The sequence below is a fragment of the Rhodnius prolixus genome, unplaced genomic scaffold (genome assembly GCF_049639745.1).
Source record: "Rhodnius prolixus isolate KJV_2025 unplaced genomic scaffold, Rpr scaffold_13, whole genome shotgun sequence".
NCBI lineage: Eukaryota > Metazoa > Arthropoda > Insecta > Hemiptera > Reduviidae > Rhodnius > Rhodnius prolixus.
Window position 1 is genome coordinate 13,776,802 of NW_027411583.1, and position 26,334 is coordinate 13,803,135.

The 26,334-nt window shown below is 37.7% G+C and overlaps 2 protein-coding genes and 1 long non-coding RNA gene across 6 annotated transcripts in view; 1 reads left to right on the forward strand and 2 right to left on the reverse strand.

The window, feature by feature from the left end:
* The window catches only part of LOC141448246 (uncharacterized), a 48,951-nt gene extending 35,032 nt beyond the window's left edge, over positions 1–13,919 (reverse strand). The window contains exon 1 of the long non-coding RNA XR_012454923.1: positions 8,339–13,919. This is a non-coding gene — a long non-coding RNA (uncharacterized lncRNA). The remainder of the gene's footprint in view (positions 1–8,338) is intronic.
* Positions 1–17,328, reverse strand: part of qsm (Zona pelucida superfamily protein qsm) — an 87,986-nt gene extending 70,658 nt beyond the window's left edge. For 2 of the 3 annotated variants that reach the window (XM_074116468.1, XM_074116470.1), the window contains exons 1-2: positions 14,268–14,474; positions 13,929–14,019 (exon numbers count right to left, since the gene is read on the reverse strand). In XM_074116468.1, the coding sequence (XP_073972569.1) occupies positions 13,929–14,019; positions 14,268–14,459 (283 nt within the window). In that variant the 5' untranslated portion in view covers positions 14,460–14,474. Of the gene's footprint in view, positions 1–13,928; positions 14,020–14,267; positions 14,475–17,059 lie in introns of those variants that run through there. The other variant, XM_074116469.1, reaches the window with a different exon arrangement.
* A 4,480-nt stretch (positions 17,329–21,808) lies between these two features.
* On the forward strand, positions 21,809–24,475 carry LOC141448243 (uncharacterized). Of its 2 annotated transcripts, XM_074116473.1 has the most exons (3): positions 21,809–21,950; positions 22,073–22,481; positions 23,270–24,475. In XM_074116473.1, exons 2-3 carry the CDS (start codon positions 22,381–22,383, stop codon positions 24,417–24,419), a joined length of 1,251 nt encoding a protein of 416 aa, XP_073972574.1. In that variant the 5' UTR covers positions 21,809–21,950; positions 22,073–22,380; the 3' UTR covers positions 24,420–24,475. The 2 variants fall into 2 exon arrangements, with proteins under 2 accessions (XP_073972574.1, XP_073972573.1); XM_074116472.1 differs by having other exon boundaries at positions 21,861–22,481.
* The last annotated feature ends 1,859 nt before the right edge of the window (positions 24,476–26,334 follow it).

Below are 26,334 nucleotides of genomic sequence, written 5' to 3' on the forward strand. Positions count from 1 at the left end.
TTCGTTCATTAAGTTTCTTAACATCGCTGAAGCTAATTTACCATTTACCTCTTACATTATTCATAAGATGGAGTTACAAAAAAACAGAGAAACTTGGAGAATACTAACAAAAAATAAAAAGAGACATCCTAAGCAATATTTACTAAAGAAGAATTCAAGAACCATGGAGGAAGTTCGTCCCGCGATGTCCTGGCAAATTATTTAACAAGTGCTCACAAGATGTGTGTGTGTGTGTATATACAAACGGAGACCAAGATGGAATCAGAGAGAAGACGTTATGGCTAGATATGTGCTTAGAGAGAGATAAAGTGCCAGAAGATGGAGAATCACTCAAACTGATGTACACACACAGAGAGAGATCTTAGGGAGTGTCTGCAAGTGTGAGAATGTGCTAGCCCAAGTTACTAAATGCAAGCACTGAGGAGAGAGTTAGAGTCTTAAGTTTGTGTAACGTGTCTAGAATTAATGGGCAATGATAATACAGCTAAAAAGCAACGGACCCAACGACAGACGGACAAACAGGTACTTGTGCAGGTATAAAACTGACAAAACAGAAAGGAGACTATCCTCCAGCTTGAAGTCTCTTCCCGGATATCTTCTACAGGGAGTCTTAACTGCCGATGACAACCTCTCTCTTCTCTTCTCTCTCTAAATGGTCTCCTTCTTGGAGACTAAATCTCCCCCATATTTGGCAGAAGACTATTTTACTGACCATTCTTTCATTTTAGTCATTTGTACGGAGTTTGTCCCTTTTCCTTTTATTTCTGTCCAATACAAATGGATCTACTGCAGCCATCCATTAGAAACACAGCTGACTTATCGTACTAGCCAGCTGTTAGGATCAGCTGACTGCTCTGTTCTTATTTACTTCTACTTTAGCGGGTGGGTGGGGGTGGATCGTGAAGGTGTCAAAATTGGGAAAATTCAGTTTTCCACCGGAAGTCTCGTGTTTAATTTTCTCTGATGACAATCTTCACAATTTTTCTAGAACTTACGTCACCAACTCATTTCAAGACTATGCAAACATATCCTATTTTATAAAATCGTAATAATGACTCCAGAGGAAAAGCTGCCTCCCCCCCCCCAGAACAGTCCTAAAATGAATTTCCCTGGAAAAATTGTATGGATAACATTATAGAGCTAAGTGTGCGAAATGTAAAATGGAAAATTTTTAGAAAATTGTAGTCCATTATTGAGATACAAAAAAAAAGGTTAACAAAAATACCTTTTGAAAGGTGGAAAATTGGGTAGAATAATTTTCTTCCTTCTCTAAAGTTTCGAAACTATCACAGAAGGCACAGGATGCTCAAATGTGTCCTTAATCAAACTGCCCAAGTAAATAATTGCAAAGAAAAGTGATAAATCAACAAATATGCAGTTAAACACGAGACTTCCGGTGGAAAACTGAATTTTCCCAAATTTGACAGGATCGCGATCCACACCCCACCCCCGCTAAAGTAGAAGTAAATAAAAACAGAGCAGTCAGCTGATCCTAACAGCTGGGTGGCTAGTACGACAAGACAGCTGTGTTTCTAATAGATGTATTGGACAGAAATAGAAGAAAAAGGACAAAATCACCAATTTTATAGGAAAAAAATTGAAGCAGTAGATAAGTGGTTAGCGTAATAGAATCCCACGCAAAGATCCCGGGTTCGAATCCAGCTGCTGATGGCCCTTAGTTTTTCTCTTCCAATGAGCTTCTTAAAAGCTCGCTATCGGGTGATGGACAGTGTTGCCTGTAACGGGAGAACTGTCCACAAAAACACTGGAAAATCTCAAATATATCAACGCGCTTAAATTAAAAAAAAAATTTGGAGCAATATACAATGAAATCTCCAAAAATGGGGTAAACGCAATATGGTTCCTGCTCTTGGGCGACTTCCTGTTCCGGTGACCAAGTGCACTATGAGACGATAACGTAAGTGAAGTCGAAATGTCTACTCCAAAACAGCCACTCTCTACTATGATGATGGCTGAAGATCCAAAACCGGGTCAGGGATAATATAATAAACAATAAAAATTATAATGAACAATTTGAATAAAACGATCGTGCTCAGAAAAACAGAAAATGTGTTTTTCCGGTAGAGAAAACTCAATATCGACACTCTAAACAAATCATTAATTTTGCTGGTCTCTAACAGCTGTTCCACAAAACATATGTTCTGGAGGATATAAAAGCTTACACCTATTTCCCTCAAATAAAAGATATGTCTGTCTAATGATCTTAAAGATAAAATTAATGATTCAGTCATTCTGATGTACTGTTTATTGATATTTTTTGGTGTCATGGTAACACTGTCTGAGGTTAATTTGAGTCATTAGTAGTTCTTATTGTTCAATCATTAAGAATGAGCATAAAGTTTTGATTTGTTGAACAGCCGCTACGAGGCGCTAGAATATCAGTGCACCGGAAGTATCATCTCGATGTCGTAAGCCGAGTATTAAAGTATTCGGCCAGTCATGTCTTCCTTTATCAGAACCATTCTATCAGAGTGTGAACGTAAATATGGGAACAAGTAGTAATTCCTAGTTTAAAGAAAACTGAATTACGAAAATTGTGTTTATAAAAAAGTTGTGGAAATGCTAGCACCAGCATTTACCCAAATCCGGAACATTTAAACGCATCATTTGTGTGGTTATTCAGGTGATGTGCGTTTATTGTATAACTGAAACGCTAACCCCTAAATCTTAGGCAACATGCGCATCTCTCCACTCCCCCTTCAAGAAATAAAACTACACAAACATAGGCAAATAGAATTAAGAGCACTAAAACTAGACTAGAGGCGGAAATAACTGTAGCACTGTGTACAGATAGTATGTGCAGACTAACTTCCTTCCGCTGGGCGGCAAATTACCCGTGAAACTTTGTAGATCGCCTTGGTTAAAAGAAAACAAAACTATTCCACTCTAATATCTTAATCGTCTAGGTAAGAGGAAACAAATATTGCAATCGCCAGAACATCTAGCTGGATGCAGTAATCAAGATACAAGATCGGCAATTATTTTACTCTCATCTGACGTCAGAGGAAGTTCAAAGAAAATGGCGCGACTATTTTCGAGAAAAAACCTCCCGAAAAAAGTCCACTACTTCCGGTAATGATATAGTTTTATGCTCAGTATTTTTAACAACCCATTTAAGCTCTCCTAATACAAGTGGTGGGGCAGAACTTACAACTAATATAATAGGCGATAATACAACTGCCTCACAAATAGGCTTTGATCAGCCCCACTAACTTCCGGCTTCTTGGAAATTTATCAAGAAAACTCGGCAGCGATAAATTAAACTGCCGAGTTACATAAATCTAGCTAAGGAACGCATTCTATCTTAGCCACATAGAACTAGGAATTACGTTGATAGTTTAAAGTTCAAAGTTCAATTCGAACGCACGCACAAAATACAGGGCACGCTACTGCCGTAGTAATAAAGTTCCTTATTTTTATAAATCAGTTAATTCCTCGCCTCCATTATTAGAGCTCCCCAAAAAATATTTTCTAATAAATATTATTAGATCGTACACTTAGTACACGTGAGTTTGGGCACACGTTAACTCCACTAAAACGATACAATTAGCCGTGGCTATATTCTAGGGGCTATTAATTAAAAAATCCCGCGGAATATTTAAATGGTAAGCTTCTGCGGGAGCGGCAAAGATGAAAGGGGAAATATTCCCACGTCACGTATTTATTTTATTACAGAGATCTAGAGTGCCGAGGCACACTTTGTTGCTGTTCACTATCGATTATTAGCTGCAACAGTCCGACCAGAAAGTTCGTCAAAATAATGAACGATAATAGTTCGACTTTAACTGTGCATCAGTACTGTTCTATTATTCTATTATTATACAATTAACTGTAATGTGGGGATTGGCTGGTAATTGGCCATTATATATTTTGTAAGGTAATTATTTATTTAAAAAGTATGTAACTAATATGGTACTTACGCTTGAAAGATTTGAGATCGATATAGTTGGGCACTTTATAACTTACTCGGATTTCCGTTTTCGATGATATTTTTTTCTCGTACACCATTTCTAAAAGCCAGTATTTCCTGCAAATTTGGAACTTTGGTTTCCCGTGGAAGTGCTACTGATCAGCACGGTTTTGAACTTAACGTGATGTTCTAAGCACCTAAGCAGTTTACGGCAAAGCATTTCACTTGAATTTAAATTGCTTAATTTTGTTTCCATTTCGATCAATTTGGCCTTCAAGCGAGTCTTTCAAATCTTTTCATCAGAAATTGAACCTAACAAAATTCTCTTGAACGGAAGAATCACTTTTCTGAGTTTTGAATCATTATTCTTGACCAAAAACTCCTTAGAAGGTTCTTGATAATCTGAACTGATGGCCCTAGCCTATAAAAATGTTTTTTAAAATTTGGAAATAAGAAAACCTGCAGGTTGGATAATGATTAAAGGGAATGACGTGTGATTGTTTCACGCTAGAATTCCTTCTGAAAGCACAAATCTGGAACAGAAGGATTCTAGCGGGATATATTAGGAAACAAAAGTTATATAAAAATTTACTAAACGTTCAGTAGGTCATGTCGGTAGAGTAATTAAGCAATCAAGGCCACCATAATTATATTACGTTCACATGAGAATGGGTTCACGATCAGCTTGAGTCCTAGATCTGTGTGAAAGAATAATACGAAGAACTGTGGCCAGTTTCCACCATTTATCTTGACTGTTAGCGTACAGTTGTTTGATCTTGATTGGCCAGGTTACTGAAAGGTTATAGACTCGATATAATCAGTTATATAAAGTTGTTTTCTTGATTGTTTACTACAAAATGGAGGTTACAAAAGAAACTGATGTAATCAAGAGATATGATTGACAGCAGTTCATTCTTTTCTGTGTGAAAACTTTAAAAATAAACTTCCTTTTTTTTTCTTTTTTCTTTACTTCCGCCTAATACGTCACAAGAAAACGCGATCGTGCAGAGTATTTCCTATTTGGAAATTACTGTCAGATTAGCTTTCCAATTGTGAACACAAAGGAAAAACTATGGTTGGTTCAACTTTACATCCTGAAAAATAATAATCAACTGGCGCCTTCTATTGGATGTATTAATAATCCTTTTATTGGTCTCTTTTTCGATTTATTTTGCTTTTTTTCCCCCCGACATTTTGACCAACCTGGGTCAACTTCAAGGTACCTATCTACGCGAAGAGTTTGGAGCTCTTACCATTCCTAGCATCCATTTTCTTTATTTGTAAAATAGTCATTTCTGTTTTAGTAGTTACAATTCCTCCATTGAAGAAAGTTTTGGACGCCGCGTGACTATTTAACCTCAGCCTCTATCAGGATATATTCGCGTCAGTACATTGTTTGAGAGTAAATAATGAGGTCCTACCATCAATCTATAATCTTCCTGATTGACGCGAATGCACAGCCATATTAGCGCCAGTACCTTGTTTGAGTAATCGATGAGCTCCTACCATCACTCCTAATCTTTCTCATTGCAACTTCATTAACACGAATGCATAGCCATATTCGCGTTAGTACCTTGTTTGAGTAAACAATGAGCTCCTACCATCATTCTATAATCTTCATTATTGCAACCTCATTGGCGCGAATGCAACAGTGACAAGGAATTTTCCAAGATTTCCTTTTTTCTGGAGGATCTTAAAACTGAAACTTTGTTGTGAAAATCCAAAATTAAAAATCTGCATGATTTGAGCGGTTCCTCTAAAAATGATAAAGGGATCGTAACAACTATATTAAACCATGTAAATAACGAGATCAAAACGTTTTTCTTCTTTTCATTATGCATGATCATAGGAATGGAACGCTGCTTTCCTGGTAGAACATCATTATTTCCATGGAAACAGGAGGTATAACTTGGTTGATTTAATTCAACCGGCAAGACCCCACACAATAGGGGCCATTTCTTTATGTTTACCCATTTAAAACAAGTTCGTTACTGATCGCTTACTCAGTCGAATACATTACGACTTGCTTTCTCAGTCGAATACATTATATACTGGAATAAAGCGCATTAATGCCGAACATTATTTTTATTATTATTATTATTAAATCTCACGCAAAAAAAGCAACTTTCATTCGCCAACTCAAGAACTGAATAACCTAGGTTTCTAGGAAGCCGTGGCTTGCCATCAGCTGACTTATTTCATATCTTGTTTTAATTGAACATCTGTGTATTTATTATATAGAAAAGAAAATGTTTATTCACTACCTCCATCACGTGTACCATTACAAACTTGATTTAATTTATACTTGAAATAAAACTTGACTGCATGAATCTTTAATAAGGCTAGTTTTCTATAGATATTTTTCAAGGTTTATGAAGAGGTTGATTGGCTGTTACGTATAGTGAAGGTTATGTTGTTTTTATCGGGTGGGCGTTCAGTGTGGTTTGTACTTTCTCTCTTTCTCTCTGCACTCTCTCGGTGATCGTGTTAAATTCCCTACATTGGATTTTAAAAGGAAATACAAGTTTTTAAAGTCCCATAAGTCGGTCCAAATCGCGGAGAGCTTCAAACTTCTTAATTCGTTTGAATGATCCTTCACGTCATCAAGGCCAACGACTAACATTTCCTAAGTTACATTTAATGGATAATGGGTGCAACGAGTGATACCACTTCCCTCCACTATTCTTAAGATCGGTTACTCAGGCCCAGCAAGTCCACCCCAAATAATCCAAGCAGATAGGCATCCCAGACGAAAAAGCTCGCTACTAAAATAAATCTAGCCAATACTCACGAGACTTCCTCTTGTTACTGTTCCCAACCTTCTAAATCACTAATTTCCTTTAAATTCCGAACTTTTGAATCATATTATAAAGTTTGTAACCGTACATCACGCTGAAATATAACCTTACAGGAAAGCTCTAATTTCAGTAATAATTTTTTTTAATTTACTTTTTGCCAAGCTCTTCGACCTAAAGTAATATTTACCTGTTCAGCATTTTTCACGATGTTCTTAAAAATATACATAATGCGACATAATTCCTTATTTAATTTCAGTGGTAGGTTATTTATTTAGCGAACACCGGTCTGGCAACATAGTTGCAATGCCGTGTCTCGGTCGCCTTGGACAACAGTGCAGCCACCATAAAAATAAAAGAAAAATCACCGCCTGCAGAATTATAGAAAATATTTTAATTGGCCCTAGAATGCCATTATGGCTTGCACGTAATACTTCTAGGAACCAATGGAAAGACTGTTTTAGATTCCATTGCGGTTGCTGGCGTCAAAACATCAAGGAGGATGTTGAGTTACTTTCACTTGCCTCTGCGAATGGGTAGTACTGTAATCGTTTAGATTTTTCACCGGAAGTAAATGCTTTGAAGTTCCTTGAACATAAATTAAAACAACAACAACAAAAATTGGTCTGTATGAGTCTGTCAGTTTATCTGTTCAGCTGTGTAGTCAGCGTAAATCAAAAACTGAAAATCTCCGGAAGCCGAAAGTTAATATTTAGAGTGAGGCTACCAAAATCCTTCAACCGGAAGTACCATCTTGCAGAATGGATTTAGAACTTTCCGGAACTTTGAAACTGCCGACTGTGTTTCCCTCTAAACTTGGGTATGCAGTACACACACGTAGATATGCAGCTTTCGTTGGAATTATTGCTCTAGGTCAACTTAGATTTTTATTTTTAAGGTCTGCCCTTGGAAATGGCGCTTTCTTTGAACTCTGTAAAGTGATGACAAACACTTTTCTCGGTGTTATCGTGACTGCCGTGAGGGAGGGGGTAGATTCCTTCTAAAATGATAACAATTGAATATGACTCAAATGTTCCGCAGTTTGAAGACAATTCCTGAGTTGAACCTTGAAAGTGCAGGTCAGAGGAAGTCGCCTCCACCAAAATGGAAAAGCCTAAATGAAAAACGTGGAAAAAAGGAACTTAATCCAAATTATTAAGAACAAAACCAAAACAAAACACAAACTATACAAGCTGTAACAACGTTTAAAACCTTCCAAACATGAGTTAAAGATGTGTTTGTTCACAGCCTTCTCGATTTAAACCCTTATACAGCCAGAGCCGCGGTAAACAGGCACACACACCCGAGGCTGTTTTTTTGGTTATCGTGATAACGACCAATTCCTCTAACTACTGAACAGTGAAAATATACATTAGAAATGTTCACCGTTCGATGTATTTAACGCCCATTAATATATGTATTTATACTTGTTGCGCTTTCTGAACAAGGTGTTTTTTTTTGTGATCGGCCAAATTGAACAGGCTTATTCATGCAAAAACTGGATATTTTTTGAATTTTTTGTTACAAAAGTATTACCGGGCGCGTTCTGCTCGACTCATTTCAAAATCTTAGGTCATTTAACAAAAAACAAAAAAATCTTTTGCGAACTTACCCTTGAGGTAGTTTGACAGCTTCCTCACAGCCACACTTGTATCATTAGTCTCTCTCAAAATTTCAAAACAAAATACAAGATCTAAAACATAAGTTATGTTCAACTTCAACTGAATTTTTTGGGTTTTTTTCCTGTAGTCTCGATACTTTACTGGAAACATTTCGGTCTAGGCCTTGGATTTCGTTTATTGGTTAATAAGAGAACTTTGTAAAATATGTTTGCTAGTCGCCTCCGTCCACGACACCTAATTTGGTAGTTGGACTTAAAGCCCGCCTTAAAAAATAGGCTTTCCTTATATTTAAAGTCATTTACGGTTTGAAGCCTACTTTAGATCCCAGAGATTTGAATTTACCAGGATAACAACCTGAATTCTGTTTCATTTTGAATTAAACCTTCAAAAAATCCTGGAGAACCCTGGGCAATCCCCAGCAAGCCAGTCTTTAGCTCTCAAATAGTCCCTGCCACCTATATTTATATACAAAACTGGAATTTATGTTATATTTTATGGAATATATATATTCTAAAACACATTTCCTCTTTGGTGAACAACCTGCAAAGTGCAGTTATATTCGAGATAAACACGCGACTAAACAAATGCAGGTAGGTTTTTAAAGAGCAGGTGTGATTCATTATGCAGGTGGTCTAACTGCGGATATTACGTCATAGCTCGTCCTACGCACTTGCGGCTCGTCTAACCTCTAAACCCTTTACATCAGTATTCTTGTCAACTTAACCATCAAGGAACAACATCATGGAAATCTCTGCGTGGAAATAGAAATGATAATGGTAAAAGACGAGTACTGTGGCCCTTCGCTTTCTTTATGATGTTCAAAGAGTGGTGCTCGAAACACTAAACCTGTTTATGGATCGTGCCAAGTTTTGGGCGATTGAAGATTCACCGGATTTACCTGTCTAAAGTGATGTAAATCGTGTGATGATGGCTGGAAAAGGCAGGAAGAAGACCACCATCATTTCAAAAAGTTTTTCTACTTTCCTGTTAACTTCCTGCAAGGGAGTTATCTGGCCAGAGGTTTTCCAACAGATATCCAGGAAATAGAGTTGAATCCAAATAGAATAAAAATATTACTATGAATTATGGAGGTACAAAGAAAAAGACTAAACAAGTAGAATATATGAGCGGGACTAGAAGACACAACCAGGTAGAACTACCACCAGCCACGATTAAGGATGCAACGCAGGTAGCTCGCTCTGTGAAATACAACAGAATTCTAATCACACCTGTTGCTTTATTGGCAAGCTATTGTAGTGGTGTCGGTCGGCGCGTCAGTGTGATTCTCCAAACGAACAATTTCCCTGAGTGGTGATGTCTCTGTTGCAGTCCGGCTGCACTAAAGACAACATGCCGGAAGTATCCTCCAGAATCTTTCACCCCTCACACGACTTTCGCTCATTGGCAATCTTCAAACTCCTTGCGACATGTACTGACAAGCTCATCAGTAACAATTAAATATGATTTCAAAATCCGGAATTTTTACCAAATTCAAATTAGTCAGGAGGCTGAGAATAGGAAATCATGCGTGTTCACACACCACAGTTTTTTTGCTTCAGAAAGAACACGTGATCTGGAAGCTGCGGTTTGTGTTTCTGCCGTCCAACTTCCAACCCGTGGTAGATCGAGTATATCTTCAATGTCTGTCCAACTCTTTATCTCTTCCTCGACTCTCGTTAACCAATAATACACATAGACAGCAGAACCGCAACTATTTTACAAGATTGTAGTACTTGAACGTGTACTCCGGGCGATCTACTGATTGGTGTGGAGACCGAATCAAGGAATGAATACCACAATAAGATCAACAAACTTGGGAGGGAAAAAAAGCTACCTGAATCAACAAGTGTGTGTGTGTGTGTGTGAGGCAGCGGTGGAGGGGGTAAGGCCCCTCCTCACCCCACTTCCCCGAACTGCTTGTGTTTCTCTCGTTAATAATAAATTACCTGGAATGGTTCCAGTATAGCTCTAGTAATTATGGTTAAGTTCTCTTTCTCTCGTATTAGACCTCATTATTCTCCAAGAAAGAAAAAGTTATCCTGGAAAAAAATTAGTTTTTTTTTTTTCACTTTCTGCCATTACAGTTAGAGCTCGCTGTAAAAAGGAAACGAGAACTTACAGACAAACGGAGTGACTTCACCGACAGAAATACCACTGTTACTTTCAGTTATCTACTATGCAGGTGTATTTTCAAAGTGTTGTAACTATTAAATATTTGTCTTAAAACTCTGTGGATGGTTAAGAGCTGAAAAGAAATTGTCATGTTTTTAAAGAATACGCCATTGTTCGGTGCTTGAACTCTATTGTTCTTGAATGTTCTCCAGAGCCATCCAGGCGAGTTGAGGAAGTAATTTATCTGTATGAACTCCAACTGGGATCGATTAAAAACGAAAAAAATTGATGCAGATTGAGGCAGTAACAGCGTGTTGAAACTGCTGGAATTTTGGTCTGGAGTATTTAACCACAAAGTTAGCCCCCTTACCGGAAGACCTTAGAGACCACAGAGGAAGTTGACTCAACACTGTTCCGGGAGATTGCAAAACAACTTGAAATTACCCACTCTGATGTTGCTGTGGAAAACCCAGACAAGACTGAGTCTCCCAAAGAGGAAAACCCTCCCAATGTACTGGAAATCATCCGCATTACCATCAGTCCATCAACCGGAGAGGTCTGAACCAGCTATTTGACAACGCCCGCCAGCACGTTTCACGAATCACCGTCTAATAAATCGAATGAACCTTAGATCGAAGTTTTGTCTAACATCGGAAGATAACTTTTCTTGTTGGTAGAGGAATTCCTGGCATAAATCGACTTGCTAGCCTCCTGAAAAGATAAATCGACTTGTTTCTGGTTGTTGAAGATACGTATACTGATGCTAATCATGCTTATTTCGATTAAACTGGGACGATTTAACACAACTCAGAAGCCAACTACCCTTCTATGAAAAATATTACGTTTTATGAAAACTTAATTACGCAATTTTCTATAAGGGAAGGGATATGTTCAGATCAGATTTTTTTAGTGGAATCATCTGGAAGTCCCTAAAGTTCCTGCAGGAGAAAATATAAAGCAGCGAACTGCTCGATGGAATGTAACTTTCGGACGTATTAATTTGCAACTTTTTACTAGATCCTAGGGAATAATTAATCAATTAAGGCAGTACCCAGATGAGAGCGACCAGAGTACCAAAGTACCATCAGGCTGTTATTATCTCCTTTCCAATTAAACCCTCCATTAATAGACGGCAGGTGCTGTGACTAGTTTAATAGCATCTGCTACCAGAGAGCCAGCCAGCCTCTTGCGTAACACAAACAGAATTACTTTCACCCTGTAATAAAAACATTTTATTACAGAGATTTTATTGGTCGCCGAGGTAAAAAGACTGAGACCTAGAATATTTTAATGAGATTTTATTAGTTTCAGTTTATTATTTATACAGGAAACCAACTTCTTTTTTATTTCCTTCAGATTAGTTACAAAGGCGTGTCCTCATTGGCTGTAAATGATTTGATCTTTTTTTTTTCAGTCCGTTCTTAAAAAAAATAAAATTATAATCTGATACTTCCTGAATCACGCGTTCTTTTTTCAAAAATTTCATTGAAAATTTTTGTTGAAACGGTATTTCGCTGGAAATCAGTTGTAGTTAGTGTACTGTGTGACGGGATCTGCCATCGATTACACACAGATGTTAAAGTGGAATGTCCAGTCTTCAAGTCCGTCAAATGCTAATTTGGTTACAAGTGCTTCCATTTGGTAGTAGTTGAATTCGCAAGTTCCAACCAAGAACCTACTAAGGCAAGGGATTAACTATACGGTTAGCGTATTGAATCCAATACGCGAATTGAATGTGGGAATCCCCACGCGGAGGTCCCGGGTTCTCTCTTTCTAGGAGCTTCTTACAGCTCACTGTTCGGTGTTGGACAGTGTAACGAGAGTACACTGTCCGGAGGCTGGAAGTGCACTGGAAAAAAGCTCCGGACGCCAATGGTTGACGCGCCTTAAATAATAATAATAAAAGAACATACATCGTCACAACTGTCTGAAGCCCAGGATGTCTGTAGGCTAATGTCAAATCTAGCAGACAAAAAAGAGCCATGAATTGCTTCTCAACAGACAAAACCCAGAACTAACATCACAATTAGATCTTTGATTTGCCGATAACCCAGTTATTAATGAAATAAAACAATGCTATAGAATTAACTTAGGGGCAGCAACTGCTCTCTTAGATTTTAAAGTGAGCAGACCAAGCTCACTATGAATGTGCTCACAAGTATGTGTGCAAATTTAACGGAAAATCGCAGAAAGCAAAACTTTTGTTGCTTCGCCCAGTTGCTGTCTGAGGACAAAATGGCGACCGGAAGTACCCAACCTCTTCGACCATTATCGTTAAACTTGTAACTTCCTTAATTGTAAGTAGATCTACAGCTTTTATTTGGGATGTTCCCCCCCCAAATGTGTTATGGGTACTCCTGAGGGAGGGGAGTTGACAGGATTCTGGTTGGTCAATTTTCCATCTCAGATAGAGACAGGATTGTGCAGGTTTCGCTTTGGGTGGTAATCAGCAGAGGATCAATCTAGCGCCAGCTTTAGTAAGATTACCGCAGGCAATCACCTGGTTTTTCACATTTCCACAGACACAACGAGAAAGCGCAGAGTCCCATTTGGGTTAGCTTTCCTCTTTCAGCTTGATTTCAGTTTAACCGAACTGTCCATCGCTTATATACTATCTAAGGAGAACTGAAAGTACGGTTCATGAAGAAAATGCCTCTTCCTTAGGGAATTCCTCAACAATGGCCAATCAGAAGGTGATTTTTAGGATCTTCTCACAAACGATTTCCTTTAAGCTAGGTACACCCCCGGCAACGTGTAGATCTTCAATGATTGAAACGATAACCCAGGAAATAACTTCTCGATGCAGCCTCTGTCAGAGAGGTGCGGTTGAGCTCTCCTCTTTTAAGCGTAATTACACCCACATTATCTTCAGAATGCTATCAGCAATTGAATGAGTAATTTTCCCATTTTAAAGGATACTGATGAGCGGAAATTCCATTTTACTGGTAAATAAATTTTGTAGTTTTAATCGAATTTTCTCACAAATTGTCTCCAGAGATTTTCAACACTTACATCGATTTAAAAGAGGTGTTCTGTCGATTTTTATTTTTTTTACAGGAAATTTGAGGATCCAGAATCAGGATTTTTCGAAAGTTTCTCGAAAACGGCTTTGATTTTTATCTTTTAAACTTACTGTGCAAATTGAACATGTGTTTTCTCTCGTAACATTTAAAGAACGAATTCCTTCCTAAGGCAGTTCTGGGAGAAAGAGAGATGAGATTTAATCTTTGTTTCATAGCTGGGGCTACGTCATGACTTAAACTGCGACTGGAGAAAAAGTCGTGTGGGGTTTGCATGCCCACTTTTTTTTTTGGCTGTGATTCCCGTAGGAATGCAAATATCTGTCAAAATTTGGCTAATCTATTTGGGTTTACAGAGTCACCCCAGTGGGCTTTTTGGCTTCAACAAGTCCATGGAAGATATTAGAAATGATAACACTGAACCTTAAAATTATTATTAATTTCTTACCTTTAGCATTAGATGTCGCTGCTGAAAAATTGCAGGCCACCAGCTGATGCACTAGATAAATCCAAAATATATGGTATAACCGCATAGTTACCTACAAAAAAAAAAATAATTCCACAATTTGCAACCGTGGACGACGGCAGAAAATGGCTTGAAGAAAATAGGGAATAAACAATGGAAAACGGGTCACTGCATGAAAGATTGGGGTGAGGATGAAGGCTGCAGGGATGAGAAAGAAAGATTAGGGGCACTAGGGAAAGGAAACGGAAGTGCACTGTGAAGACTTCGCGGAGTAGTCGGAGGAAGTAAATAAGAGAAAACAAATAAGGATGAATAACCCACGTGGTCACAGAACAGCACTGAATTGTAGCGGCGGCCACTCCGGATGCATGCCTGGCGTACACTGAATCGCAAGAGGGAAATATCAGACCCGCCCGCGGGATTAGTGGCTGGTCGCGCGCGCGCCTCTTCTCCCACCACAAGCTGCGGAAGGTAAACCGACTGACTGAGTCCAGGGCACAGTCCCCCCTCCATAGAGCATTTTATTCTCTCGAGTATCACTGCGACCCGGCTTATTTCAGTGGGCGCCTGAGGATTCTTAATTTTACATACTCTTGCGCTAAGTCCAGTTTCACTCGGTTGTCGTGTAACTAGGACAGGATTGGTCTCTTATGCGGCAGACGGTCCAAACGGTAGGATATTGGCTGGAAATGATTAAAGCACTGGAGTCTTCACATTTCCTGCCGCAGTTCGTCTGTTTTCGTAGGCGCCACGGTAGCCGAGCGGTTTAGAGGCGAGATCTGCAAAGCTAATATGCATTGTGGTACTGGGTTCGATTCCCGGTCTTAGCCCTTGGATTTTATTTAGAGGTTAATAAAAGAAATTTATAGTAAAGTATGTTTGCTAGTCGCCTCCGTCCACGACACCTAATTGGTAGTAATTGGACGTAAAGCTCGCCTGAAAAAATAGGCGATTACTTTACTTTTTACTTTACTCTTCACATTTCCTGTCACAGTTCGTCTGTTGTCCGGTCTTCCATCTTTCTCTTTCAAAGTGTACACATTTCCACCACAAAGTTAAGTTTTCGGTCCCATGGAGGAAACTTGCAGCAAGTTCAAATTCAATATTTAGAGTGGGGTGCCACCATGAGGCCCGGTAGTAAGCTTCTAGAGAACATTAGCGAACCGGAAATGCCACTTTCAATTGATCCACGTCGCTAACGTGCAAACCAGCCTTAGCAATGTCAGCTAGCTCTGGACTGCATCTGAAAACTCGGCGATCGCCAATATAATACTATTATTTTATTAAAATAAAGTAAGCATAGTATGTATACAATTAAACTGTAAAAAGAAAACGGGGAGGCGTGGTACAGGAAGTTTTGAAACCACTGCACTGGGTAATGCACTAATTTCCACAGAAAATGGGTCAATTCGACCCTCGGGACTGCAGTAGCTCCTGTGTGTTCATTCAGTTTTAAAAACATAAAATATGGCCCCACCCATAAATAATTACATCGATAAAAACCGAAAAAATTGTGGATAAGATCTCTTAGATATATGGGAAATCTTGCTATAAATAAACAAGTCGCACGACACAGTCACCAGAGGTGAGATAAGGCTGGGAACTGCTATTGGCCAATCTCTAGATCACAATGATCTGTCCCATATTAGTAGGTGTTACCTAACTCGGTCACCATCCCCACTCCAGATCCCTCTGTATTCCTACTCGCAACCAACAGGTGTCTGCTTGGAAATTCCCGGAAATCTGTTTGGATTTGGTTTTGGTCTTGGCTTCACACATCACTTAAGGTTCCATCATCAAGAGAATTTGAGGATGAGATGGTAAAGGGAGCGTCGTCACACCTTCCTCAGACTCCGAAATACAATTTGTGATCTCGGATCCAGGAAAACTCGAAAACACTTCCGAACACTCATATTTCCGATGAACTTATTCTAAACCGGAATTTGGCCATCACATTTGATACGCTTAAACCGTACAATAACTTAAACTACACTCTAGTGCTTAACTAAGCACTTCCAGCCGTAAAATGCTTAAAAAGAAATGGATACTAGAACTAACTCCGCTTCCTCTTCCTGGAACCAACGCCGTCCTGGAATGAAGAGAGGAGTTGTTGCGGTGTTAATGTTCTATGTCACCTGTTAATTGTTGCCTTGGCCGAGAGTAATTAAACCAATTATTACTGTAGTTTCGAACTGGGTATGCAACAATTACAGGTGTTACGTTGGGAGGAACAATGGCATCTCAGAGAGTGTGCGATGTCACACAGTTAAATAGTAATAGAAACTATTAAAAAGCGACGTAACGGGCGGCTGGAATAGCCACGGTAATTATCCCCGTACACTCCAGAGTGAGCCTGCTCCAGCCCTAACCTTATCACATCCAAGTTTCCTTTTATCTGTCTGTTTCAATTAGGAAAGCAGATAAGATGGCGGATATAGTCTAGTAGTAGCGGAAGTCAACCCGCTATAAAAACTTATCAATTAAATTTCTTGTTTTGTTCCTCTGTGGTGTTCCCAACCAATTTCCGTCCCGCTTATTTGTCGCTCTCTCAGCGGTTCACACGCACCCTTCGTCGTCGATCCTGTGGCGTTTAAGTTTCTGTACTCTTCTTTGAACTTTAGGTTGTCGACGGTTTCTAGTTTAATGTTTACAGCTCATTATGATGGAGCTATTTCATACAACGTCAGTGTAATTAAAATGTATTCCCATTAACTTGATAAAACTAAATAGAGCTACTGGCCTATTTTCCTCAGCAACCTGTAGTTTTAATTCCATCACCAAAAGCCTGGAGCGACACTGACAAGACTTCCTGACACTATCCTCAAGGTTCGAACCCAGGAATATCCTTCAAACTGGGAATATTTGATCCCATATTAATTCTCAGCAACATTATAGTTTGTAAAACCGTACATTGCACTGAAATGCAACCTTTCAGGGACGTCTCCTCTAATCCCTTTCCAAAAATGGGCCAAAATTGAATTGTATAGGAAGATGATGAAAGTAGAGGCAACAATACAGAAATAATCTACGCAAAATAATGCAATTAGTGTTTCGAGTTCAAAGTAAAATGTGGGAGTCAAGTTCAAAAAAGAATTATTATTATAAAAACTTACCTAAGAACTCGGGGCACTTTCCAAAATGTATTTCCGATATGCATTCAAAAACAAAACTCAGCATGCTATCAACACTTCCTCTTAAAAGAGGTAAGAGAATGTAGAAATAGAACTTGTTTATAATCCATCTTTGGTCGGGGGATCATCCTTTCACGTCTGGTCCAGCAATTTTAAGCAAATGCCGACAGTGCACTTGCTGTAAAACAAAGCAACCGAAGAAAAGTATGGTAGCCAGATAAGAATCCATTAGTTACTTTGCTACATCATCATCCAGAGTAACATAACCTTCCACCTTATTAACACTATTGAGACTACTTCTACAAAACACAGCCTTGTAGACGTGTGTTTTATTTCATATACATACATACGTACGTAGTTATTAGAAAATAGCATCACTGTTTAAGTTGCCTCAGCCTTATGAATTAGTACGTTTCAGAAGCATTCACTCTGCTTTTGAAACCTGTACAATAATGATAAATTCCTTGAACTTTCAAACTCTCATGACTCAAGAGAAAAGTCAAAGTGACCGAAACAGGTTTATCTGCTAGTTAAGGTTAACTTAAGGTTATATTATTGAAGATAATAAAGTTTACTAGAATACTTGGGGGAATTTTACTGCTATAAGGTTGGTGCCATGTTTATAATGGCCTTGTAAATAACAAAATAAAAAAAAAGGAGTCCCATAAAATCACAATGCAAATAATGATGTAATTCCTTTATTTGTTAATTATTTCTTATTGCCTGAGAGTTTTTGCTAAAATTTATTGGCAGATTGTGTTTGTTTTTAAAATATGTTTTTATTTTCTCTTAATTTCGTAAGAGGGGGCACCGCGGTAGTGTAAAAATTTTCGACATGGAATTTTCAAGTGAAATATCACGTTTTGATGTTTCCAGTGTCCAAAATTAGTAGATTCTAGATTTTCTTAGCTTTTATTTTACTAAAATAGAACCTTACGAATTTAAATGTGTAATTTTGAAGTCTAATATTTATAGTTAACATTGTAACTTTGAAGCAAGTGTAATTACGTAAACGACGTGGTAATTGTTTTAGTGTTGAAACCATATTTACTTTTTACGTAAATGATTTTAACGCTTGTTTCAGTTCCCTCTAAATCTATGACATTTGATTTTTACGGTTAGTCAATTCAATGAAATAAAAAAAAACTCTGAATACTTAATCTGTCCACCGGAATTAGGTTATTAGACGATGGATTAAGTCGTATATCCGGGTCAATTAAACTCAGACCAAGTGTCTTTAAGAAACAATCGACCACAACGAATACTATAAAACTGATCTGCACCATTAGTTGCATCTTCTTAATTGATGACGTTGCGTTGTCTGACTATCGTTTGCAGTGCTAATAAACTCTAAGTGATTCTCACGTAAATCATGAAAAGATTTACGAAAGTACAGACATTTTCCGCAAAACTTTTTAAAAATTTGGAGCCCATTTTCATCTTTTTGAAAGAAAATAGACGCTATGTTTGGGTGTATGTGAACAAAATATTTGAAATACTAGAAATGTTAGGAAGTGGTAACTGAATACTTAGATGGAGACCCAACCGTAACTTAGCCATCAAAACCTCTCCGGAAATGCTACTTCACTTCTTCAGAGAAATGTTTTACAAACGGTGCAATGCTGGAAAGAATTAAATATAATTACTTTTATTGGGAGGAAAATTTGTGAGTTTAGACCTTTGAGCGCAAGAGGAAGTCTTGTGAGTGGGCAGACCGGATTTCTTGAGGTAATTTAAGAAGTCGGATTCCCCCCACCCACTAGGTAATTACCAAGAACAATACGTCAGATGAATACTTCATCAGAGGCACTATTGTTGTCTGCACGCCCTTCTGGTGTCCATTTACAGGCGGACGGCCCTTTTGTCCATTGTATGCTCATGAGGACGTTTGTCCTCAATAACCACTTCTCCGGACCTCAAGGCGTCCTCCTTCTTCACCCTCTCACAAATCCTGTCCTTTTAGGGGACAGTTGAACAAGACACTGCATCAACAGGCCGTTCCGTTATCCGGCATCTGTGGCCGCTGTAGTTCAAAGACGCCTGGAAGATCTTTAATGTAAAATCACAGATGATAAAGTTTTTTTTTAAAAAAAAAAAAACAGACTGGAAACTGCGCAGCATTTTAGCTAAGATATGTGCGATGATCAAGATACAATACATTTAAGGCAAACGAACTAGAACCTAGGTACTTGATGGCCAAAAATTTGAAAATATTATTATTTGACGTATAACGGTGCCAAGCAGTTTTTCATAAGGAAATTTTATTTAACCGTCACTTGTTGTTTGGTAAGATTGATTTATTAAATAAATCTTATCAATTCTCAAGGAAGTCTCAACTTACACACAGTGTTGCTTTTTAATAGGATATAGTTTTATAATTTAAAAAATGTATAAGTATATTAAAACAACAATTAACATTAAAACAAGTGATAAAATAGAAATGAAATATGTTTCACATATATTTCTTAGAATTGTTATTTTTATAAAAAAAATTAGTTTCGAGTGAAAAACCATTATTTAAAACTATAAAAAGTTTTAATCAGCCCCCGCCCGAGCCATACAAATTTTGAAACGTGTCATCTTTGGCAGCGTGCCATTTATTTGCCATCACTGGCCCCAGAACAAGAACTGTATATTTTGTGTTCGTTTGTTGTAAAACGATATTTCTTTGGCAGTTTCTTAGTACGTTCTTTTAGCTCTTTTGAACACGCCTTCTTCCATTCCTCTTATATAACTCTTAAGACCAATTTTCATAGAAGAAATTATTGTAAGTAATATTTGCGGAAGTAACAAGTAACAAGGCAAAGAAAAATCGACTATTTTTAAAGGAAAAACGTTCTTGGGCACTGTAAAGCACATTAGCCTAAATTCCCTTTTTCATACAAGTATCCTTAAACGTAATTTCCCTGGAAACATTCTTTAAATAAAGATTATAAGCCTGCTCCAGGATTAAAGAAATCGTTAGTTAATTAATTGCCTTACACTAACAGGCTAAGCTAATTTCCTTAAAAAACTTAAAGATGCATTATTTATATCATTAGTATTGAATTATTAAACAATTTTTATAATATTGTCTAATTAATGTTTCCTTAATTAATGCTTTAGCATGTTCCAGAATAAATTTATCACAGTTTGGTGCACTTTTCCGGGAGGGGGCGATTTCCTTTTCGTTTCCGCAACATAAAGCACGAGACTCAGCGGCCATGAAGCAGGGCGCTTGAATTAAAAACCATTCAAAATTATTAAAGTGAATTTATTGCTACAATCTATTTACTTTCACTTTTCGGAAATGTATTTTTGTATTGCCTGCAAATGAGATGAATGGGGTCAGCACAACTCAAAAACGGGTCACATTTAGGCTCCATTTCGAGACCTGATCAAAAACTTTGGGTCATAAAATTGAACAATCGAAAATACTAGTTTACTTATAGTATTTTTCAATTTTTCACGTTTCGCTGGTTGACGTTAAATTGTGAACGTTGTAAAACGTTTTTCCATTTTCATTATTGAAATCTCATGTTAAATTTGAAATTGAGTTTAAAATTTTAGGGAAAAATTTTTGAATTTGTGTGGGGCAATTAGTTTTGCTAAGCAGAGTGATGAGAGTAAGGGGTATGGCTTAAAAAAAACCAAATCAAATTTAAATGACTGGTCGGTGAGCAAAAGGGTGGAGATTGGGTGTGGCTGTAAGGGGCGTGGTTTACAATCTCGTTGAATTCGATGATTGACTGTTGAGTTAAGGGCGGCGATGGCCGCCATTTTGTATTTTTTAGGTGCGCCAGGGCCGGCATTTTTCATCTAAATGTTCTGTGTCTGCTAATTTGTGTGTGAAATCTAGCTGAAAAAGGAAAAATTTTCAAGTTTGAACGTGATATTTCGTTTGGATACTGTCTTGGCACTTGTCAGAGCATTAGTAAAGGGTCTCTAGAGCGAGAGGCAGGTTATTCTTCCTTTGGGTCACCCGCCTAGAACTAATAATAGGAATTAGGCGCCACGGTAGCCGAGCGGTTAGAGGCGAGTCCCGCAAAGCTAAGAAGTACTGTGGTACTGGGTTCGATTCCCGGTCTAGGCCTTGGGTTTTATTTAATGGTTAATAAAAGAAATTTACAGTAAAGTATGTTTGCTAGTCGCCTCCGTCCACGACCGCTAATTATTGGTAGTTGGACGTTAAGCACCGCCTAAAAAAATACGCGATTACTTTACTTTACTAATAATAGGAATTGATGACGTCATAGCTGGACACTTTAATACTAAATAGCTATCAATTTCGTTACAGCCCGCTGAAAAAAAAAAAAAAAAATGGCATAAATATTTGTTTAAGCCGCGAAAGGTGGGATTTGTAGTGACATTTCAGCCTCAATTATTCTACAGTTAATTATTTGTATTAAAAATAGAACGTAACCACATTTCTGCATGATTACACAGCGATTGCATAACGTGGTAATGATGCAAACAATAATAAATCTATTAGCACTGTTTTTAAGCTCCATTGGACTCTGAGAAATCTGTTGGGAAGGGGGCAGCCATTCACTCACCGAGCTTGCTCTTACCGCAAGGTTATGTAATGAAGTTTTGTTTTTATAATAAATAAGTAAAAACCATAAACATTACTGAGTACAATGACACTCGCTTAGCCGAATTTCTTTAGCAGTACCTTCAAAATATTATATGAAGTTTTTGGCACCCCTGTTCTGTAACCCAAGAAAAACCTTCCTTACATCACCATTCTGTGACCAATTTCATGTTTTAGTGATAAATATCTTTCTGTCCTCTTTAAATTATATAAATTGCCGAGAAGTACTAAATCATTGGAACGATTGAAGAACCAATTTATCGCTTCCCTCTAGAGTGAAATGTATTCTCATCTTCACAGGTAAATAAAAAATATTTTTAACGTCCATTACTAAACAAACAAAAAACACATGTTAATAGATGAAGTAATATACTGTTTGAAACTATGGAATTGTAATATACATATTTCAAACAATTCTCAAGCGCCATGGACATGTGAGTTTAGAAGAAGAGATTCATCCAGACATTTACCCTGACAATGCCAGACTACAAGACGTGAAAATTAAAGTGAATATTTCAGTGTGGTCTTATCCTCCACTCTCTATTTCCGCCGAGAACAGGATCACGAGTAGCACACTGGAAGTAATAACCATAACGAGATGTGAATGGATGATAGAGTGTTGCAAGCTGATCTAGAACTGAAAAGAGACGGTAGTAGGGAAAATCAAAAAGAAAAAATCTATTTTCCATTGCAGTTTTCATTCTTAAAAAATTATTTGGAAAAATAAAAAATGAAGAAGAAATCTCCGAGCGTGTGTTTGGCCAAGAATGAACGTCCCGATTTCATGGATTATCTCAAGAGAAGAGCCAATCTGCCTAAAGGGAAGTACAGGTGATTATCTTAGGGTTCATTTAATGTAGTCTATGGGCGATTTATTAGGTCATGTTGTATTTCCGGTGTGACAATCATAGGAACAATCATTGCAAATTGTGTAGACAGCCTGGCTCTGTAATTACTGCATGATTGATTTGGGGCAGAAGATTTGACTTCCACTTTGTCAACACCCTCTCGACTTTTCCTAGCTAAGATTACCAAATTTCTAATCTTTACATTTTCCTTAGACCTTCTAAATTAATTCAACTCCTTCTCACAATGTGGGGGCGGATGTCGTTGCAGAGGTTATGAAGCTAAGATTTATAAATGGGAAATCCCCAGCTCTAAATTTACGTATACTTATACTCTTTATTTGTTAGCAGAGAATATTAATAAGTCTGTGTTTCCTGCTCCTTATTGGTAGTTAGACGTCAAGCCCTGTCCGAAAAGATAGGCGATTAGTTTACTTAGTTTTGCTGTTCTCACAACGAGCAGATTGTTTAAACCATAATTACAAAGATGTGAGAGAAATCTACCCCATCTTTTCTCAGAACAATAATTTAACCTCCACTCCAGAAATTGCAGAAGGGAGAACTCCAAAGAAAGACAACGTACGGACGTTGTGCCAAAGGTACAATGAACGGTTATGGAAAGTTGAATCTAGTCACGGAGACTCCCCCTTTTTCCGTTAATTGGTCCAGATTACAATTTATGGTAATAGTCTAATATCGCTTCAATAATTAATTCTAATAACTATTCTTTTAGCTAAAACTATGGAAATCTATACTAATAAAGCTGAATTTCAGTGAGATTTTGGACCTTGAAATGAATCAGAAAACGGCCGAAGATGAACTAGAGAGTCGTATGAATCTAAATGAACGTCAATTGTTTTGGAACCAAATCCTGAATATCGGCCAATGGCTGCTGCTAGGCAAGGAGACCCGGGATTGCATGGAATACGAACAGGCGATCAAAAAGCTGGGCAACGACATCACGGCCAGGTTCCAATTCTCCACCATCAACCCCACCACTGGCACAATTCCCAGTGACAAGAAGACGCTGAAGAAGCCGATCAAGAGGAATGGTCACGCCAAGGTACATTCTGACTATTATCTTTATCTCCACGTAGAAGACATATTTCCGGAGTGTGCTCGTGCCGAAGAAGAATGCCATTTAGCTACGGACGTTGATGTACAAGCTTTAGAGTTAGCTTTCCATGACCTGATCGATCCGGAAATCCCCTTTAATGCAAAAAAATTCATCCATTATATAGAACCAGGACAGGTTGAACACAACGTGAACTCACTTAGTTTGAATGTGCTGAGCAACATCTTCAACATTAAAAAGAATATGACCAAAGATGATTGGATAAGGATCAAGAATATGTACGTAGAGTTCAAGATGAAAGGGATGATTGAGATTAAGAAAGTCTGCAGTCAAGTGTTGACTATGGCCATTCGAAGTTTTCCTACAACCTCGGCTGCCACTTGGTACAACAGGATCGGCAACAAGAGGAAACTCTCAGCGCTCAAGTTGGGCTCTCTATTCCTGAACGTCTTCCATGTGTGCTACATGGAGGCCAGTCAGGACACTAAGGTCGCCAGTCTGAAGGATTTCAACAATGTCTTCAATCTGTTCCTCGAGTTTCCAAACCAAGAGAATGCTAATAACACCGATGAAGAGAAGATCGTGACGAAAGAAATACAGACTCTGAATGCAGGATCAGTGGCGAAGAAACAGATAGCACAGCAGAATAGGCCAAGGTTGGCCAATAGAACTGTGGCCTCTAACATAAAGAAGAGGCCGAGCGTTGCCCAGCCTTTGGACGTGGGACGTAAGACCTACGTGAATGCGAACAAGCAGAGGCTGTTGAAGATGAAGTCCAGTCAGCTTGGCCAAAGATCCACCAGCGTCAGAAGGAATGTGTTGAACATTAACAATCGATGCAAGAAATAAACTGATGAACATGGTGCTGCGATATTTCCCTTTCTTCAATACAAAGATTATTTCAGTCTGTGTGTTAGTTCATGTCTGTTTGTAAGCTAGATTGACCCCCCCAGGTGGCGGAGTTGCCCAAAATGTTTACCGAAAAAAGAAAATTCCCCCCCAAAAAGAGTTTTCTAGGAAAAATTACTCTAACCTTTGGATCGAAATTAGAAAATTAGAAAAAATTTAGGAAACATTTTCGTAAAAAAAAAAAAAAAAAAACTTAGAAAAGTGAAAATCCATTCAGTAAAGCGCTTCCGATCAGGTACTTCCGGTCTAAATTATAAATCGATATTAGGCACAACTAACTCAAAATCGATCATGGTCCAATATTATGATTACCATGAAAGTGAAAATTAATGCATTAAAAGGGTTTATTTAAAAATGTCACTTCTGAAACGCACTCTGTCCAACATCAATGTACTTAAAACTGTTCGCTTGATAGACGTGATTGCTCATGCTATCTAACGGCAGTTACAGGTACTGTGTGTAAAGTAATCTGGTGGACGCAAAACTCAAATTTCTCTTGATTAATTCATTGTAATTTTCATTTAAAAGAAAAGAATTCAAGGGTTTAATTGATCTTCGTAAAAATAAGCGCAGTCTAAAATAAACCCTAGCGTGGCTTTTGGTCCGTCCTAAAGTTAGTTCTTCCTGGAAAATATTTTCTAATAAAGGAAAGAAGTAAAATATAAAATTTAAATGTAATTATTTTACAGTAACACTATTTCTACTGCGGTTTCACGTCATGATTGCTCAATTTTATTCCATTTTTTTTTTACCGGCGGCTAGTTGGTTACTTTCTAGTCAAGAGGGAAGCTCAAGTTTACATTCATTCTTTTGATCTCAGAAGAAAAAACACAATTTATGAAAGAATACTTTTTTAAAAAAGTAACACATCCTTTTAAGTGGCTACTTTTTAAATTAAGTTTAGAAAGAAATTTTTAGTAACTTATCTGTGAAGTTGTCCCTACCTCCATATAAGCAGAGTTGGGCAAAAATTTTATCAATTAAAAAACAATTGAATTAAACCGAAATTTAATTTTAATCATGATTAAAATTAAAAAATTTAATCGGTCAAAATTAGTTGATTAAAATTAAATTCACTTTTAATTTAATCGGAATTTAATCAATTAAAATTTTTAATCATAACTAAAAATTAAGATTAAAATCAAAATTAAATAATCATAATTTTAATTGATTGAATTAAATTCCAAATTTAGTTTTAATCACTTTGGACGATTAAATTTTTTAATTTAATCAAAATATGAGAGATTAAATTTTTAAAACCAAACATTGCCAATGGTTAAACCAGAATCGGACCAATGCATCTTTATTCCGCCTAGCTGGTGCCTCTTCTCTATCAATATTATCACCTTTCCCAAACATGGCACCTTCATTCTACCAGTCTGGTGTCTCATCTATACCATGTTGGTGACTCTCAAGACTTACATAGGACCACCTTACACTCACATTTAACCATGTTTACCAATCAGTAGACTTAGATAGGACCACCTTACACTCACATTTAACCATGTTTACCACTCACTATACTTAGATAGGACCACCTTACACTCACATTTAACCATGTTGGCGACTCACTAGACTTAGATAGGACCACCTTACTCTCACATTTAAACATGTTTACCACTCACTAGACTTAGATAGGACCACCTTACACTCACATTTAACCATGTTTACCACTCACTATAGTTATATAGGACCACCTTACTCTCACATTTAACCATGTTGGCGACTCTCTAGACTTAGATAGGACCACCTTACTCTCACATTTAAACATGTTTACCAATCAGTAGACTTAGATAGGACCACCTTACACTCACATTTAACCATGTTTACCACTCACTATACTTAGATAGGACCA

Bases quoted from the DNA above. Each gene is read 5' to 3' on its own strand.
- LOC141448243 (XM_074116473.1), top strand. From the start codon at position 22,381: ATGAAGAAGAAATCTCCGAGCGTGTGTTTGGCCAAGAATGAACGTCCC. The intron at 22,482-23,269 runs GTGATTATCTTA...GCTGAATTTCAG, and splicing joins CTGCCTAAAGGGAAGTACAG to TGAGATTTTGGACCTTGAAA.